This window comes from Cydia splendana, chromosome 8 (genome assembly GCF_910591565.1).
Source record: "Cydia splendana chromosome 8, ilCydSple1.2, whole genome shotgun sequence".
NCBI lineage: Eukaryota > Metazoa > Arthropoda > Insecta > Lepidoptera > Tortricidae > Cydia > Cydia splendana.
This window is the reverse complement of record NC_085967.1, coordinates 14,683,771-14,702,262: the sequence shown is the minus strand read 5'-3', so window position 1 is coordinate 14,702,262 and position 18,492 is coordinate 14,683,771. Positions and strand designations below refer to the sequence as shown.

Here is an 18,492-nt window from a genome sequence, read left to right as displayed (position 1 = left end):
TGTGACTTCAACTGCCAAGTAAAAAAAAAAAATATTGTTATGTTATGATTTGATCACAGGTCCGTCGGTTTGATTGATTTGACAAGTTTGAAGTTTGACAATTGAATATAGCTTGAATATTTCAGGAATTTGTAAGCATAAGTTGACATTTTTAAGGTGAAAATAATAATAATCTTGACGATTGACACCAAAAATTGACACTTGACAGACAACTGACTGCAGCGCCGGCGCTTTTTTAACGCTTGTGAGAACAGATACACGGAGTTCCGTATGCTCTATTCAATTTGACGCCAACGCTCAACGCCGAAAATCGAACAGTGCTCGATAAAAAAGCGCTGCGCTTAAAAACCGCCTTCGTGTGAATACATACATGGTTATCCATTTGTGTCATTCAAACGCTATTTTAACGCGCGTTGAAAAAGCTGCCGTGCGAACGGGGCCTTAGTGTTATGTTGTCATTTCAAATAATACGTCGTAATAGCAAATAAAGTATGGCTTTGCTGAGATGCGTACGTGGCAGTACGACTCACAAGTGATTTTTAAGCGTTCATATGAACACAAATATTGGAAACGGTAAAAAAGCGCCAACGTCGGGTTTTAACGCAACGCTTTTTAAGCTGTCGTGCGAATGGGGCCATAACCTCAAATTTTTCATGATGCGTGCTAATGGGCTCTACAGACGTCATCTATAATTGCATTACATATTAAGCCCACTCTACACTCGCGATACATTGCCGACTACTGGTACAACTAAATTGACCGATCAATCGAATAGAATACGGATGTTAATCCCATAAGGTTATGCTACACGATCCAAATAAAATGTGTGTTTTAAAAGCTTCAACAGACGGGCGTACCGGACTCCAACCTTACCTTGTTCCTGCTTACGTCCGGGGACGCAGTTATAGTTGGTCAAGCAGATCTTGTCAATAGAAAAAGGCGGCAAATTTGAAAAATGTAGGCGCGAAGGGATATCGTCTCATAGAAAATTTGAATTTCGCGCCTTTTTCTACTGACAAGATTTGCTTGACCATCTATATGTATAGCGAGAGTGAGATATCTGTACGGGACCAAGGTCACGGTCCGGTACGCCCGTCTGTAATAGCTTTTATAGACACAACGACGACGCACAACACGACACGACCATGGTCGACACGCTGGTGATTTTTCGAATCTTTACAACTAGTGAAACAAATTTTGTCCGTTTTAACAGGTTTTAACCCAAAGAGGGTGGGGATGACAAAAATTTACTTAGTGATTTCTTGCTGCATCATTTTCATCGTCACATTGAAAAAGGAGATGCAACTTTAATAAAAAAGTTAGGGAAATACGGCAATGTTCGACGTTGTATCACTAGCTTTATTAACATGTTTCGTGTTTTATAATCACTTTCAGTTTAGTTTTAGAACGCTCCCCTAGCAACAAGACAAGCGAACGAGCTGTGCATTTTTGCAATAACCTAACTTATTTGTTATTATTTAAGTAAAAGTTCATAATTTCCTGTAATTAACGTAAGGTACTGTTGTAAGAATGCCGACTTGGAATCAAATTCAGTCTCAATTGAGGCACCCCAACAATCCCGTAGTATTCTTCGATATTACTGTTGGAACAATGGTAGGTTTACAAGTTTTACAACCAATAAACTTAAATATTATTCTTGTTACTCAGCTTTAATGTTTCTATTATTAAATTGATGTTACAAATTTACAGGAAATAGGGCGAATGATTTTTGAGTTATTTGCTGATGTTGTACCCAAGACTAGTGAAAACTTCAGAGAATTTTGTACCGGCGAATACAGAAGGGATGGTGTACCTTTAGGGTACAAGGGTGCTACGTTTCACAGAGTCATCAAAGATTTCATGATACAAGGAGGCGATTTTGTAAATGTAAGTAATTTAAATTCGATTTTAAGATTTGTATTTTTTAATCATACCACTAAAATAAAGTACCTAGTAAATTTTTTGCCAATAAAAATAATTAAGTTACATAGGTGATGATTATAGGATACTAATAAAGAAGAGAACTGTCCCAAGAACTGTGTCTTACACTAGTCACCATATTTCCACATTGATATATTGTCATGTAATCAAAATGAGAAGCAATTTTAGTTTGGAATCTGTCACATTTTTTGTTTATATGAGTTTAATATCATAGGCAATAGTTCTTTTTAGACATACATTGGTGCTTCAGACTAAGAGAAAGGTCTAAAAGACACAACAATAATGTACATTCAGCATCAAATAGATAAGTGTCAGCCAAAGTAGCCTATTTTATAGTAAGACACCTTTGTTACCATAGAAATAAGGGTGTGTTCCCATATATTTCGCCACTTTGGTCATCCCTATCTATTTAATGCTGACTGTACACAATATTTTTGCATCTTCAGTCTTATTAGTATTCTATCTAATGTTTTATTTACATACATTCATTTTTTCTTTCTCAGGGAGATGGTACTGGTGTCATGAGTATCTACGGAGGGAGTACATTTGCAGACGAGAATTTTGGCTTAAAACATGATTCTCCAGGTCTACTGTCCATGGCTAACAGTGGGAAGGACACAAATGGCTGCCAATTCTTCATAACTTGTGCAAAGTGCAACTTCTTAGACAATAAGCATGTAGTGTTCGGACGAGTCATTGATGGATTATTAGTTATGAGAAAAATAGAAAATGTACCCACAGGTCCTAATAATAAACCAAAAATACCAGTCACAATTTCACAGTGTGGCCAAATGTAAATAAAAAAAAAACAACTTTTAAAATTCTTAACATATTTTTATTTCCTTCTGTATTATGGAAGCTTGGCTTCCATTATGTTACAATAAATAAATTTCTTTCAGGAAAATATAATATAATATCACTTACACATAGGTAACAAAATTTGTCAAATCTTATATAATTTCAGGAGTTGTACGAATTTTAAAGTACTTATATTCTCTTTCATGGTGAACATTCTTACTTGAGAACATATTCCAGATCACAAATAGGAGAATACTAGAGACTAACAGTACAGTGAAATCTCGATAATCCGGCACTTATTATGGTGGTAGTAATCTGGCAATAAAAGGGGTGCTTTTTATTTATAATTGGCTAAAACGACATTTTTATTCAATTTATTATTTTATTATTAGAACATACTTAAAGCGCATCAATATGTACTTGTAGATTTGCTCAAACTTCAGTAAGTAATCCGAATTTTCTATGAATCCAGGTCTCTTGTGTCTTAATATCAGAATTAGTGCTGGATTTTCGAGATAATTTAACTGTACTAATAATTTCAGATTAGTAAATTTCTTGGAGGCATAGTTGCTGTACCAAATCTATTACCAACTTCAGCAATGAATGCTCCTTCCATTTTTTTGGCAACTTGGTCAAAGAATAAATTTGATATTTGGGAATGAAATACTGAACGGAATTCAAAATCTATGTGGAAGTCCACTACACAGGATTGTTGTTCTTTTTTGAGACCAGGGCTAAATCTCCAGACAGTGATTAGATGTTCGAAAAGTCGGCCATCTGTACACTCCGCTTTTACTAAATGTGGTTTGACTAGGGTCACAATGGATGTATAGCTTTCGTTTATAGGAGGGAATCCGACTATGAGTTCACCTACTAGTCGATTACTTGATTTTTGTTTCACTAGTGACTGCTTGCACCAAGGTACAAATTTGTGATAATTCTCTACATCGGCAACAACTTCATACATTTGTTCCATGGTGTATCTGAAAAACCAAAACTTAAGATTAGACTAACACTTATATTATTAGTAAAGTGATAAATAGCTTGTTTCTTTTATGCATTGTAATTGTAATTAGCCTTTATTAATTGAAGTCAGTTGGTAGTATATATTAATTCGGTTTTATAACTTTAACTTCAACTCGTCCTTTGACGTTGGCCTCCTCCATAGATTTCCATTTTATTCTATCTTATACATTTTATACATAGACAACGGCTGAGCAAGTCCATAATTGATTGTGGAACTTTTTTTTTAGTAATCTACAGTTTCCTGAGAGGGGTGGCCCACGTCACCTATGCTGCCTATTATGCCTAAAGATGCGTTTATACATACATATATTTCCAAACCATTGAACTGATATGGACAAATGAATGAACAATTATTATAATGGGAATCACAAATCCATATACAATGAGTAGGTATGTTGTCATAAAAAATAGACCCAAAATTATACTGGAGGGACAACACATTGTCATTATGTTAAAAGTAGGGTTCAGTTTTCTTACAGCATGGATATTTTTGAAAATGCTGCAAATACTTGTCAAGAGAACAAAGAACAGAGAGGTTTGAACAAATTAGGTTTGAAAAAAAACTAAATTGGTGTAATATCAAGACTATTCATAATAGAGCTTGACATCAAAGAGTAAACCATAACTCAAGAATGCAATATAATATAAATCTAGGCAAGGGTCGGTCTGTAGGTACCACAATGTATTATTTTGAGCAATAGTAGAGTAAATCCTTGTTAACCTTCATCATTAGTTAATTGCTAATTGAATCATTACTTAGAGATATTTCATATTTAGAGGTAATTCCAATTGCTTAGACAGAATAAGTATCTAATTATTGGAAATGATAATGTAAGGTAAACTAATTGTGAACACAATCACGCCACGGTAAGTATACACCTTTAGGGCTCATTTCGATGGTGTGAGAACTCACATCTGTGTAACTATACGCATATAACTTTCTCTGGAGTATGATGCACAAAATTGGCAGTCATTCATCACCTATAAATATACCGTGAATGAAAATATAAATTTAATAATTCAGAGATTAGAAATGAATATCTAAATAAATGTAGGTATTATAGAATTTGGTCTGGCCTAGTAGGTAGTGACCCTGCCTGTGAAGCCGATGGTCCTGGGTTCGAATCCCGGTACGGGCATTTATTTGTGTGATGAACACAAATATTTGTTCCGGAGTCATGGGTGTATTTCTATGTATATAAGTATGTATTTATCTACATACATATGTATATCGAGATGTCCCTCTGATATCATCGAAGGCTATCGACTTTATTCTCTCTACTATTTTCTTATTTTAAACAGTTAAGTACCTAGCTACAGATTAGAGATGCACCGGATATTCGGTTACTATCCGGTATCCGGCCATGATTTTAATATCCGGCCGGATACCGGATAGACCTACTATCCGGCCGGATACCGGATAGTAACATTGCTTGATTTCGGATTAAACTAATTGGATTTAAGAAACAGTCTTGATCATAATCACACTTGTTTATTATTTTAAACATTCCACTGACTTGCACGCGCACTCATTTCGAACCAGAAATGTGTCCACGTGAACGTTCACTAGGAAACAGGTCAAACTTGCAGAATGCGCATCTGAAAAACCGAAATGTAGGTATAGTTCCGCTGGCCGACTATTCGGCGGCCGGATACCGGATATTCGGCCGATGGTCAGGCCGAATATCCGGTATCCGGTATCCGGCCAAACAACTATCCGTTGCATCTCTACTACAGATCATCATCATTTTGGCATAATAATCACTTCAAATTCAATTTCAAAGCCTTTTATTATCGAACATATAGTTAATAAAATTTAATACAGTATTTAATTATTTATTTATGTGTTTGCAACAACCGTCGGCTCGACGTGTCCTTTTGACACAAAGGCCTCCTCCATTGCCTTCCATGCCTCTCTGTCTCTGGCTAGCCGTGTCCATAGTGGACCAGCAGTTTTCTTTAAATCATCTGACCATCTTTTGTATTGCCTGCCTCTTTTCCTTTTTGTGTTGTAGCGTGGGGTCCACTCAGTCAGTATGTTTGACCCTCCAATAATAATCACTAAAAAGGTACAATTACAGTATCATACAATACTCACCCCACTAGCTGCCTCCCGCGGTACTCGCGATTACGGCTTTGTTTAGGGAAGGTGAAGAACGTGCGATTTTGTTGCTGCCATGTGTTGTCAACTAGTCTATTTCTGCCATGACCCTGAAACCTATAGGAAGTGAAATTAAATAACAAGGAAGAGTAAGTTTGGCTACTTATTTGAAGGTCAACTGAAACTCTAAGCCAAAAAATAAATAAATGGAAGAAATTAGGCGACGTAATCACATGAATATCTTTGAAATATGTAAAAAAAAACATCTATTGCGTTTCTATTACCTTGACTTTGAATCTGTTCTTGACAGGAGTCTTACAGCAGCACAATAAATTCTCATTATAACCATGTTGTATTATATTTGAAAGTTCAATTGTGCCTATTTTATGGTAACTGCAAAACATTGTCACTAAAATTCCATTTGTATGCCCTGGATTTTTTCTATAATCCAGACAATCATCAGTAGTTTCGACTAAAGAGGATTTCAGCAAGCAACTGGCACGTCTGGCACTGACATTGACATACTCTGCTGTGACTTGCTGAGGCTGACTGACAGTTTTGACACTCCGTCCCACTGATAGACAGGCTGTCTGTCAGTGTCACGGTCTCGTGACAGTGACATTGCCCGTTTTATTATTCATGGGCAGGCGAAGACCATAGGCCATACTGCCTCAACATTGATTTAATAGACATCCTAAGTAGTCGAACCATGAGTATGGTTCGGTTCGGTTATGGACAGTAATATTATCACTCTCGCTCTCACATAGTCGCGAGTGTCCCGACCTAGAGAGTATTATATTCTTTGGTCACGACCAAGGATTTTTATATACAAGAAATATTGAAGTACCGGAATGAATAGAGATAGACTGTGACCCAAATTGGCGTTGGCGTCCACACCATTGATTGAGACTGGTGAAAAATTGTTCCCGTCTGGACTTGCCTATGCCTAGCCTGTACATATTGTACGCTATTCTTAGAAGCACTCCATGGTCGCGGTCCGGTACGCTCGTCTGTTGTGGCTTTATACATTTCATTAATCTATATAACTGGATCTGGCATGAAAGGTTGGGGGAAGTGACTGAACAGGATAGATCAAGGGCCCAACGTTTTCTGAGGGGCTACCACGAAAACCGAAATTCGCAAATTGCGGGGATCTTACTCTTTTACTCCAATGAAGGCGTAATTAGAGTGACAGAGAAAAATGCCCGCAATTGACGATTTTCGGTATTGGCGGTAGCCCTACTGTTCTCTTTCACGGCGCAGCAACTAGTAGCATTTCTCTCTCCTCGCTCTTTAAAAAATGCCGTTTGTCAAAAAAGGACAACCATACTGTTGACAAGATGGACTTCAAATCAAGTGTTGCCTTTTTTGATGCGCCCAGGCTGTGTATGTGTGCGTAAAAGCGTATATGTGTGCTCTTTTAGGGATGTGAAAAGTCGATTTTAATCATATTATATATCGATAAACGCTACACAGCGGAACGAAATAGCGATTAATTGAAGCTTCAATATCTTCGTTAAACATAAACATAATTGAAATGCTAATGGATAATTAATATATTATAATATTATAAAAAATATACACACAATCAATTAATATTATTAATATATTATAAAATAATTCAATTATTGCGGAACACATATTCTAGTAGGTATTTATGTATTTTAATTAAATATCTGAACTTTCCCTTGGTTTCCTGCTGGGGCGTGACGATAAAATTGTGATCTGATAACCACAATAAAGAATAAAAGCGTTTTTGTTCATTTTAGGTATCGTTAAACCTTTGAAGTAACATTAAAATTGCAAGAAATGTCGATAGTTTATCGATATGACTTTATCGACATGGCTACAGCAAGGTGGGCCTCATTGTTAATCGCAAGGGCCCAACGTTTTCTGTTCTCTTTCACGGCGCAGCAACTAGTATCATTTCTCTCTCCTCGCTCTTTTAAAAATGCCGTTTGTCAAAAAAGGACAACCATACTGTTGACAAGATGGACTTTAAATCAAGTGTTGCCTTTTGTGATGCGCCCAGGCTGTGTATATGTGGGTAAAAGCGTATATGTGTGCTCTTTTAGGGATGTGAAAAGTCGATTTTAATCATGTTATATATCGATAAACGCTACACAGCGGAACGAAATAGCGATTAATTGAAGCTTCAATATCTTCGTTAAACATAAACATAATTGAAATGCTAATGGATAATAAATATGTATATTATAATATAATAATATAATTCAATTATTGCGGAACACATATTTTAGGAGGTATTTATGTATTTTAATTAAATATCTGAACTTTCCCTTGGTTCCCTGCTGGGGCGTGACTATAAAATTGTGATCTGATAACCACAATAAAGAATAAAAGCGTTTTTGTTCATTTTAGGTACCGTTAAACCTTTGAAGTAAAATTAAAATTGCAAGAAATGTCGATAGTTTATTGATATGACTTTATCGACATGGCTACAGCAAGGTGGGCCTCATTGTTAATCGTACACTAAACAAAAGTGGCAACAGTGACATCTCGCTGAGACACCGTCTCTATATCTTATAAGTCTATGGTTAATCGTACACTAAACAAAAGTGGCAACAGTGACAGCTCGCTGAGACGGGATCTCTATATATTAAATCTATGGGATAGATAGTCTTAAGGCCCCAGTACACAATGGGCCATCGCCGGCCAGTCCAAGGGACTCAGCCATGCGGTGGAATGAGGTAGCAATATCACTTGCTCCCTCTAATGCAATAGCCTCAGCGCCTCAGCAAGTCATAAATAAATAATAAATGCGTCCCCCAGAATGGCCGGCGATGGCCCATTGTGTACAGGGGCCTTTATGTATCTTTCAGTAGGAGTTGCAGCGATAGAGCTATTATTGTGTGTTCTTGTCACAGTCTCACATTTTATTTGTTCTCCACCGAAAATTTAGTATTGATTATGGTGGGCAACAAATAAATTCGACTAATCTTAAGGCCGTAACACACTATCGCACCGCACCGTGACCTTGGTGCGTCGCACCCATAAGTGAGAGCGAGAAAGAGATTGTTATCTGTAAAAATAGTAACACACTACCGCACCGCACCGCGACTTTAATAGTGTCGCATTAAGTATGTTTTGTCCAAAGAGTAGTATAATATATATGAGAGTTTTGTCCCTCACAGAGGCACGCGTATACCACTTCTATAGGATCCTATTTTCTATGATACATTTTGACATGACATTGACAGTGACACTGACAGACCATACTTCACTGCGGGAGCGTAGCGGCTAGCGGCGCGGCGCGGTTTCACGGCAAGCTTCGATTTAGAGCACGTGTTTTGTTTCTGTGTGCGTGGTGGTTTAAAGTGATTTTAGCATATTTTACTTAATGTTGTAAGATTTTATTAGTAAACTTATTTTAAAATGGGTCGTAAAGCAAAGTTTGATGAAACCAAAAAAGTTAAGAAGGGTCCCGGTAGAAAAGCCAGGAAACAACCGGATCCAGTTTTCAGAAAAGAATTGTGTAAGTAATTTTGTCTTAAACTAGTCATATATATTCCAAAACTATCCTAAACGATATGGCATACAACTTACCTAAAACCTTTAGTTATGCTTAAATAATATCTGTAGGTGCAAGATAATGTACCATAATTCGGCACAAGACCTTAATTTTGAGGCTAGTTTTGCTATTTTCGAATATACTTTACTATATGTATATAACCCTATGTAGTATATTTGTTTGCTTGGAAGAGATACTGGTCGTTCAGAGAAATAATGAAAGACAAAACAATGAAGATCTCAGTTAAAGGAAAACTACGTGCATACTCCCTATTCTAACATACAGATGCCAGACTTGGGCGCTCACCAAATCACAACAAACCAAACTTCGTACTTGCCAACGAAGCATGGAACGAAGCATGATGGGAAAGAGGAAAATAGTTAAAATCAACCACAACATAATCAGGATGTGGTGCTAAAGCTAAGAACACTTAAGTGGGAATGGGCTGGCCATGTAATTAGAGGAGAAGACAAATGGAATAAATCAGCAACACTATGGTACCCAAGAGAGGGCAAGAGAAAGAGAGGAAAACCTTTCAGAAGATGGGAGGATGATTTGGTAAAAGCAGCTGGCAAAACCTGGAACAGACTGCTACAGAAGAGAGAAGATTGGAAAGTGTTGGGGGAGGCCTTTGCCAAAGGGCACACAGAATAATTACCAATGGAAAATAATTAAACAAACGATACGTCACATATTCTGATACAAGGCTATAAAATAAAAATAAAATAAAATAAAATAGTATCATGGTATAATAATATACTCCGCCTGGTACTCTATTCCGAGATTCGCGTATGACCTAACTGACACGGGCGTACGTCATCATGCTGTTTACAGGTTCTCAAACTTTAAAATGTGGGAGAATTTTAACCAACAGTGAAAATTATTTTAACGGCATTAATTTTAAGTTATTCATGTAGAAACATAGTAAAATAAAACAAATCTAATGTATTAAATTAAACTTTATTTATCTATACAAGACAAACGTTTGAAAAACTAATTCACAGTTACACATTAATTACCAAGCTTATGACGTGAAAAGTTTGGAAAACACTGCGACTGCTGACACTGAGCGAGAAGGAAATAACAATTAACACGCGTTCGAAAGGGATGACGGTCAGGGCATGAAGTTATCTAAATTTCTTTCGTGAATCAGAAGATATTGCTAACGAATAATTAAAAATGACGTGTTATTGTAAAATTTAAGATAAAATACATATAAATGAAAATTATAAAGTATAAAGAAATATTTTAACTTATTAACCATAGGTATAATATACCCATGTAACATGTTATGTTGAAATAAAGTGGCAATGTTATTGTGACGTAGGCCCGTGTCACTCTGGGAAGAGAAGACCATGTTTTATTAGACCATGAATAGTATATTTGTGTTAATTAGTTTAACAAGTTTAAAAAGTTTAACTGAAACATTATTTTGACTCCGTCAAGCTGTTGGTTTCATACATTAATGTACTGTGGAATCACTTTGAAGAACCTGTCTAAACAATGAAGCACTTCTTCTTCTTTGTTAGGGGCTACATTAAGTTTTTCTTAGACTTAGCCTCATTCCTGATTTATTGTAATTTTACTACAATTCTTGGTCTAGCCCTGCACCTTCAAAGAGCTGCAATTTTAACTGTCACCTCTTCTCCCATATGTTATCTCTCTCTCTTAAGTTTTGCTTTATTTTATATTTTTTATATGTATTTAAATTGATTGCCCTGAAAACCAGCGCCTTGGCTAAGGACATTAGTCATCGGCATATGCTGAGTGCCATCCATTTTGGTGTCTTGTACTAGAATAAGATGTATTATAGGTTAAGCATGTATTTCAACACCAAATAAACCATTTCTATTCTATTCTATTCTATTCTATTCTTAACTCTTTTGGACGTAATACACATCCAAGTAATACATCATGGTGTGGTTTATATAAAACTGCCATCTTTAAGTATACAGCAGAAATAGGAATTGATGGTGAATTACAAAATTATTTGTTTGGTCATTTATATATACCTTTTCACTATACTTACAAACAATATGCTCGTTCATGCTGTAATACAAGCTTTGTAGTAATCCAAGCTTTCTATCAGCCCCATACTCCTGCCAGCATTAAGGCTCATTTAGAGGGGTTACAAACTCACATGCGATTATAAATATATTGCGGACTTTTGAGGTTACATCCAATACAGCCGACCGATTGAATACTGCAATATAATGAAACTTGCATGCAAGTTCTCGCACCATCTTAATGAGTCCTTAGTGCTAGATTCCAGAGATTATACTATATTGTAGATTAATTATATAATAATAGTAATTTTATGTTACAGTGGAGGATGAAAATGAGACAAAAAAGATGAGCCATAGACAGAAACAGAGGGCAGCAAGAAGGGCCAAGAAGAAAGCAGAGTTAGCAGAGAAGAGAAAAGCACTGAAAGAAGCTAAGAAGAATGTGGCTAAGCAGACTGTAGTCAAGCAGGTGGAGGCGGAAGACAATTCTGATGAGTCTGAAGATGAGAGTGTACAAGGTGTGTATAAATATTAAAATATGATATTTGAGGACACTCTATAAGGCTACAATACAATAAAAGGCTATAGACATGTAATAAAATACAATAAAAAACTTACATACACAGAAAAACATCCATAACTCAAGAACACAATAATGAGGGCATTTTTACAGGATACAAACGTGGGTCCTCCCACTTGGTAGACGTGACAAGGTCACTATAGGGTCACTACCAACAAGGCTAGTGCATATATCACATAAAAACTTGTTCTTAACAAAATATTTTCACACTTGGTTGCTATTGGCATAATCTTTTTGTGGTATTTGTTGTTTTCTTTATTGTAAGACTTTGTCACACTAAACACTAAGGTTCCTTTTCTCTTTTGACTGTATAATTAAATATTTGATTGAATTTAAGTTACAATATAACTTTGCTGGATTGTGTCTTTCTTTACTATTCTTTTTAGTTTCCTACAGTGTGTAACATTTACTTTTAAAATTATTTGCATCATCAGCATCACATCATTTTATTTACAGGCTTCACCGATGACAACAAAGAATGGCTGAAGCCAAAGAAGAAAGCCAAAGCCCAGAAGCCTGAGGCAGAAAGTGACAGTGGTCATGACGAGGGTTCTGAAGAAGAAGGCTCTGATGATGGGTCCGCTGAGGAGTCCGAGCAGGAAGCCGACAGTGACGACAATGACAAACCTAAAGCTGGTGAAAATTATAAGGTAGGTATCATGAGATAGGTAATTTTGTGGGTGGTCAATTATGTCCTGGTTTTATTTTACTGTGTACTGCCAGCCTGTAGACATAACAATATCAGTTAGAAGAGACCTAAGTGTCCTTAACTGAGACAATAATAATTAGTAAGAACTGTTTGAAAGATTAGCTAGATCCACCTTATTTTAAATTACTATTCTATCCTATTTTAAAATACAAATAATGTTTAGTAATCACACAAAATCTTAATTAGTTCAAAAACTAAGCTACCTTCTATCAAAAGTAAAATATAACTATAACCCCTTATAACTATCACAAAAGTTCACTTCCCCACCCTCTCTGATGGCATCAATTATTCTTTTAATTTATTATTATTTCAGGTTGGAAAACTGGATGATTTGTTTGCCGATTCAGATCAGGAAAATGGTGATGTCACCTCTGAAGATGAAGGGACAGCTACATCTTCAAAATTAGAGTATAATTCTGACTCCAGCGAAGATAAAAGTGACGAGGATGACGATGATGATGATGATGACATGCTTCCCATTGAAAAAGCTAACATTAAGCTAAAGAAAAAACAGAAACTTGACAAAAAACTTGCTGATGAAGAGATGCAGCTAAACATTGCTAAGCAAGATGTATTTGCGTTTCCCACAGAAGAAGAATTACAAAATCCAAGCAATCTACAAGATGTATTGCAAAGAATCAAAGATGTTGTCAATGTTCTCGGTGATTTCAACCGTTTGAAGGAAGATGGTAGATCCAGATGTGAATATACTGAGCTACTTCTTAAAGACTTATGTCTTTATTACAGTTACAATGAATTTCTAATGGAAATACTAATGCAGATATTCCCTGTACAAGAGTTAGTAGAGTTTTTAGAGGCAAGTGAAACTGCGCGACCTGTAACGATTAGAACTAACAGTCTTAAGACAAGGAGGAGGGAATTGGCTCAAGCTCTTATTAATAGAGGAGTGAACTTGGATCCAGTTGGAAAATGGAGTAAAGTTGGCCTTGTTGTGTACAGTTCCACCGTGCCTATTGGTGCAACACCAGAGTATTTGGCTGGCCATTACATTTTACAGGGTGCATCAAGTTATTTACCTGTGATGGCCCTAGCGCCTCAAGAGAAAGAGAGGATTTTGGACATGTGCGCTGCCCCTGGTGGTAAAGCGTCGCATATCGCTGCCATCATGAAGAATACTGGGGCATTATTCGCAAATGACGCTAACAAGGAGCGAACTAAAGCTATTGTTGGCAACTTCCATAGACTTGGAGTTGTAAATGCTGTTATTTGTAACTACGACGGCAGACAATTCCCGGAAGTGATAAAAGGATTTGATAGGGTTCTTTTGGATGCTCCCTGCACTGGTACAGGTGTTATTGCTAAAGACCCGAGTGTTAAAACTACGAAGGATCAGCAAGACATTCAAAGATGCTTCAACTTACAAAGGCAGTTGCTCTTAGCTGCTATTGATTGTTGCAATGCGAAGTCCAGTACTGGAGGGTACATAGTCTATTCTACTTGTTCTATATTGCCTGAAGAAAATGAATGGGTAGTGAACTATGCTTTGAAACGGAGGAATGTGAAGCTGGTTCCTACAGGTCTTGATTTTGGTACAGAGGGCTTCGTGAAGTATAGACATCACAGGTTCCACCCTTCATTGAAGTTGACTAGAAGATTCTATCCTCATACGCACAACATGGACGGGTTCTTTGTCGCCAAATTGAAGAAATTCTCGAATGTTATTGTAAGTATACTGGAAGTGTTAGTGGAAGTGGAATAGTGATGGAGAAAAATCGTGTGTTCAAACTTCAAACCGCGGTGGTATTGTTATAGAGCAAAAAAATAATTCAGAAAGATTGCTAAGGGTGGTATTCTACCTGTCCAATTTCTTTGTCCAATGTGTATTGCGTCTCACATTTTGCTAACTTGTAAAGTGAACGAGAGAGACGCACTGACATTGGACAAAGAAATTGAACAGGTGGAATACCACCCTAAGTTAAATTATTTGAGAATATTACTACAAAACATTTGGGAGCGCTGGTGGCCTAGCGGTAAGAGCGTGCGACTTTCAATCCGGAGGTCGCGGGTTCAAACCCCGCTTCGTACCAATGAGTTTTTCGGAACTTATGTACGAAATATCATTTGATATTTACCAGTTGCTTTTCGGTGACGGAAAACATCGTGAGGAAACCGGACTAATCCCAATAAGGCCTAGTTTCCCCTCTGGGTTGGAAGATCAGATGGCAGTCGCTTTCGTAAAAACTAGTGCCTATGTCAAATCATGGGATTAGTTGTCAAGCGGACCCCAGGTTCCCATGAGCCGTGGCAGAATGCCGGGATAACGCAAGGAGGAAGAAGATTACTACAAAAACATTTCTTAACAAAATAAATGAACTGAACTGAACTGAAAAATATTACTAACTAATATATGCTTTTATATGTTACAGCCTGAGCCTTTCAAGGATGATGACGAACAAGAGGAGGGCAAAGAGAATACAGAGACCACACAAGACGAAGCTGACACTAGTGCCGAAGGTGATAAGACTGCCACCAAGAGACCAGCACCTGACACCGCCACTCCAGCGCCGGCCGCCAAGAAGACGAAACCGAATAAAAATACCCAAGCTAAGCCAGGGTAAGATATTAAAAATATAAAAATGTATACAAGGACCGCCAAAGGTACTTAAGGGGATCAATATGTACGGTGAGCTGCAAAAGTGTTTAAATAGTGAATTCATGAATTCCATTCATAGGCGGCTATACACTTTTGCAGCTGTGTGTACGTCGCTTAGACTTTTATTGCTATAGTTGAATAGAATAGCACCAATATCTAAAACGCGATTTTTAGGGTTCCGTACCCAAAGGGTAAAACGGGACCCTATTACTAAGACTTCGCCGTCCGTCCGTCCGTCCGTCCGTCCGTCCGTCCGTCCGTCCGTCCGTCCGTCCGTCCGTCCGTCCGTCCGTCCGTCCGTCCGTCCGTCCGTCCGTCTGTCACCAGGCTGTATCTCACGAACCGTGATAGCTAGACAGTTGAAATTTTCACAGATGATGTATTTCTGTTGCCGCTATAACAACAAATACTAAAAACGGAATAAAATAAAGCTTTAAATGGGGCTCCCATACAACAAACGTGATTTTTGACCAAAGTTAAGCAACGTCGGGAGTGGTCAGTACTTGGATGGGTGACCGTTTTATTTTTGCTTTTTTTTTCGTTTTTTTTTTGCATTATGGTACGGAACCCTTCGTGCGCGAGTCCGACTCGCACTTGCCCGGTTTTCCTGTTATATAAAATACCTATTTCAAGATCAATAGTTTTATAGTCTGATTTGAAAGATGTAAGAGTTGATATTCTGTACAAACTATGAATTACGCGCCCTTTTCTACTGACATATTGGTTTGTTAGACTTATTTATAGACAATTTTTTCCAAATCACGCGAGGTTATACAGGGGGGAGGGGTCACGAAAAAATCACGACAGATCGCGTTGGGGGGTATAAGGAGACCACACGTGTATTTTTCTACAGTGAACGAAACTAAGAAAAAATTCCTACCACATGAGCAGATACTTTTTCTCGGTTTTCACTTCAAAATAGCGAGTCTATTTTCCCAAATTTTGGAGCGCGTGGCCTTGGCCGGTCAGATGGAAAATTTCAAAAAAAATACACGTGAGGTTATGTGGGGGAGGGGGGTAGTCAAAAACCTGACCAAATATCACCAAGGGGGAGAGGGGGTCAAAAAGTAGCCGAAAACACCTTGCGTGATTTGTGCACAACCCCTAAGTACGATCTGCAGTTCTGCACACCTGTTCAGGTCGCACAGTATGACATTGAAAATTCCCTGTTCTACTTTCTTGAACCTGTTACATATTATATAATCATTGTTTTCTATTTTTTTTACAGCGCACAAGTCAATAATGCCCAACCAACCAATCAAAACAAAAATAAGAACAAGAAAAAGAAGAAGAAAAACAAGCAAGGATCAGATAATAAGGATAACTCACAATCCAGTGAAACAAAGGAACCTCAACAAAACGTAAATGCTAACAACGAAGGCAAAAAACCTAAGAAAAAGAAAAATAAGAAACCTAATGCTAGCCAAGGAGTAGTTTCTAATGATACACGGCAGACACAAAATAACGTACAGTCTAAAGTTCAAGCTAGTCCCAAACCTGTTGCCAACAACAAAGGAGCTCCGCCTACACCAAGTCCAAATAAAAAGAAAAATAAGAAAAACAAAAATAAAAACAAAAATCCCGCGGCGAATGATCAACCGATAGCAAATAAGAATGAAAATAAGGTTACCCCATCAGTTGAAGCTGCAGCCGCGAAAAAACTCAAAAATAAATTGAAGAAGAAGAATAAAAAACAAATTGGACAGCTGAAAACAGATAAAGTTAAAACTGATAAACCAGTTCAGGAACAAGGGAAAGGCACAGGCAAGAAAAACAAGAAAAAGAAATTCAATAAAAAAGCTGAAGTTTAGTCAATTTATTGTAAGTAAGATTTAATTTTTGTTATGACTGTAACAATAAAGTTAATATTTTATTTATTTGCGACTATTTCTTTTCTGGCCCAATATCCTCTTGAACTGACAGCACAGTGCGGACACGCCACACATCAAAAATCATTTGCACTTATGTGTGCGCGGCACGTCTGTACACGCGTGATTGTGTATGTGTGGGTAAGTCGCTTTACTGAGAAGACGCCAGAAGTCCGCCAGATTCATGTCGCGGCCAGGCGCGGGGCGAGGTAATGCGAGTCGGGGCGGGGCGGTGCGTGACCGTTCTGTATGATAATACTATTACTTGCTATTACTTATTCTCTGCTGACAGCATCAAAATTTACATTAGATTGTGGTTGACAGATGGTTTAACATAACATAAGTAATATTTATTTTATATTTCACGACCAACAGAATTAAGCCTATTTAAGATTTCAACCCTCACAGTCGCCATTAGATATATCGGAGCGGCCAAGGTGTTCACAAATATCTAAACAAAGCATCTATTGTTACGACGTTAAAGTGCATGTCCAGATAAATTTAAGCACCTTTGCCGCTCCGATATATCTGATGGCGACTGGAATAATATGTTACACAATAAAGGCCGCAAAAATATCTGACACGATCTTATTCGTAGAGCCATAAAGGGGCCCACTGATTAACAGTCCGCCGGATGGTATCTGTCTGTCAGATGTTCGGAACTGTCAACTTTTTGTTCTAACTGGCAGGCCGATTTCGTCCGGCAGACTGTTAATCAGTGGGCCCCTTAAGAGCGACGTGTCACATATTTTTGCGGTCTTCGAAGAGTAACATAATTGTTGCAGGTGACTGTACATGATTTTTCCACTTTTTGCTATGTTATTTAGGTAGGTTAGATGATGTAATAATACTCGCATTTATCGAATCAAACCTTAAAAAAACAAAACGAAAAATGTTCAGTTATCGAAATACATGCAGTGAGTGAGTGAGTGAGTGAGCCCTGAAACACGGTATCAAGATTTGTCTTGAGATTATGACCGCACGTCCCATAATAAATTTGTTTAGTTACCGAATTGCATGGTAGATAGCGCTGCTCCGTGTAGTAAAAATCCTGAATCGCGCTCTCACGATTATTCTTGAATTTATGACCTCACGACACATATATTTTTGTTCAGTTACCGAATTGCATGGTAGATGGCGCTGTTCCGTGTAGTAAAAATCCTGAATCGCGCTATCAAGATCATTCTTCAGTTTATGACCCCACGAGATACATATTTTTGTTCAGTTATTATTATTAAATTGGCGCTGCACATATGGCGCTGATTTTTTTTTTCAGTAGGTAAAAGTAAATTCATACGTAAAAAAATATTTAAGAGC

The 18,492-nt window shown here is 37.5% G+C and overlaps 3 protein-coding genes across 3 annotated transcripts; 2 read left to right on the top strand and 1 right to left on the bottom strand.

Annotated features, from left to right (window-relative positions):
• Positions 1-1,426: 1,426 nt before the first annotated feature.
• Positions 1,427-2,753, top strand: LOC134793169 (peptidyl-prolyl cis-trans isomerase H). The gene is made up of 3 exons (XM_063764756.1): positions 1,427-1,614; positions 1,711-1,887; positions 2,445-2,753. Exons 1-3 carry the CDS (start codon positions 1,531-1,533, stop codon positions 2,736-2,738), a joined length of 555 nt encoding a protein of 184 aa, XP_063620826.1. The 5' UTR covers positions 1,427-1,530; the 3' UTR covers positions 2,739-2,753.
• A 12-nt stretch (positions 2,754-2,765) lies between these two features.
• Positions 2,766-6,353, bottom strand: LOC134793166 (coenzyme Q-binding protein COQ10 homolog A, mitochondrial). The gene is made up of 3 exons (XM_063764752.1): positions 6,151-6,353; positions 5,864-5,983; positions 2,766-3,722 (listed from the first exon to the last, which is right to left on the bottom strand). The coding sequence occupies exons 1-3, from the start codon at positions 6,213-6,215 to the stop codon at positions 3,278-3,280; spliced, it is 630 nt and encodes a 209-aa protein (XP_063620822.1). The 5' UTR covers positions 6,216-6,353; the 3' UTR covers positions 2,766-3,277.
• Positions 6,354-9,116: 2,763 nt separating this feature from the next.
• Positions 9,117-17,184, top strand: LOC134792892 (uncharacterized). Its single transcript, XM_063764329.1, has 6 exons — positions 9,117-9,362; positions 11,725-11,922; positions 12,441-12,634; positions 13,007-14,377; positions 15,081-15,268; positions 16,536-17,184. The coding sequence occupies exons 1-6, from the start codon at positions 9,263-9,265 to the stop codon at positions 17,116-17,118; spliced, it is 2,634 nt and encodes an 877-aa protein (XP_063620399.1). The 5' UTR covers positions 9,117-9,262; the 3' UTR covers positions 17,119-17,184.
• Positions 17,185-18,492: the final 1,308 nt, after the last annotated feature.

Excerpts from the sequence above, each read along its gene's own strand:
- LOC134793166 (XM_063764752.1), bottom strand. The coding sequence starts at position 6,215 with ATGGTTATAATGAGAATTTATTGTGCTGCTGTAAGACTCCTGTCAAGA. Across the intron at positions 5,984-6,150 it reads AGAACAGATTCAAAGTCAAG|GTTTCAGGGTCATGGCAGAA; the intron begins GTAATAGAAACG and ends CACTTCCTATAG. Across the intron at positions 3,723-5,863 it reads CGCGGGAGGCAGCTAGTGGG|ATACACCATGGAACAAATGT; the intron begins GTGAGTATTGTA and ends TTGGTTTTTCAG.
- LOC134792892 (XM_063764329.1), top strand. The coding sequence starts at position 9,263 with ATGGGTCGTAAAGCAAAGTTTGATGAAACCAAAAAAGTTAAGAAGGGT. Across the intron at positions 11,923-12,440 it reads TGAAGATGAGAGTGTACAAG|GCTTCACCGATGACAACAAA; the intron begins GTGTGTATAAAT and ends TTTTATTTACAG. Across the intron at positions 14,378-15,080 it reads AGAAATTCTCGAATGTTATT|CCTGAGCCTTTCAAGGATGA; the intron begins GTAAGTATACTG and ends TATATGTTACAG.
- LOC134793169 (XM_063764756.1), top strand. The coding sequence starts at position 1,531 with ATGCCGACTTGGAATCAAATTCAGTCTCAATTGAGGCACCCCAACAAT. Across the intron at positions 1,615-1,710 it reads ATATTACTGTTGGAACAATG|GAAATAGGGCGAATGATTTT; the intron begins GTAGGTTTACAA and ends ACAAATTTACAG. Across the intron at positions 1,888-2,444 it reads AAGGAGGCGATTTTGTAAAT|GGAGATGGTACTGGTGTCAT; the intron begins GTAAGTAATTTA and ends TTTCTTTCTCAG.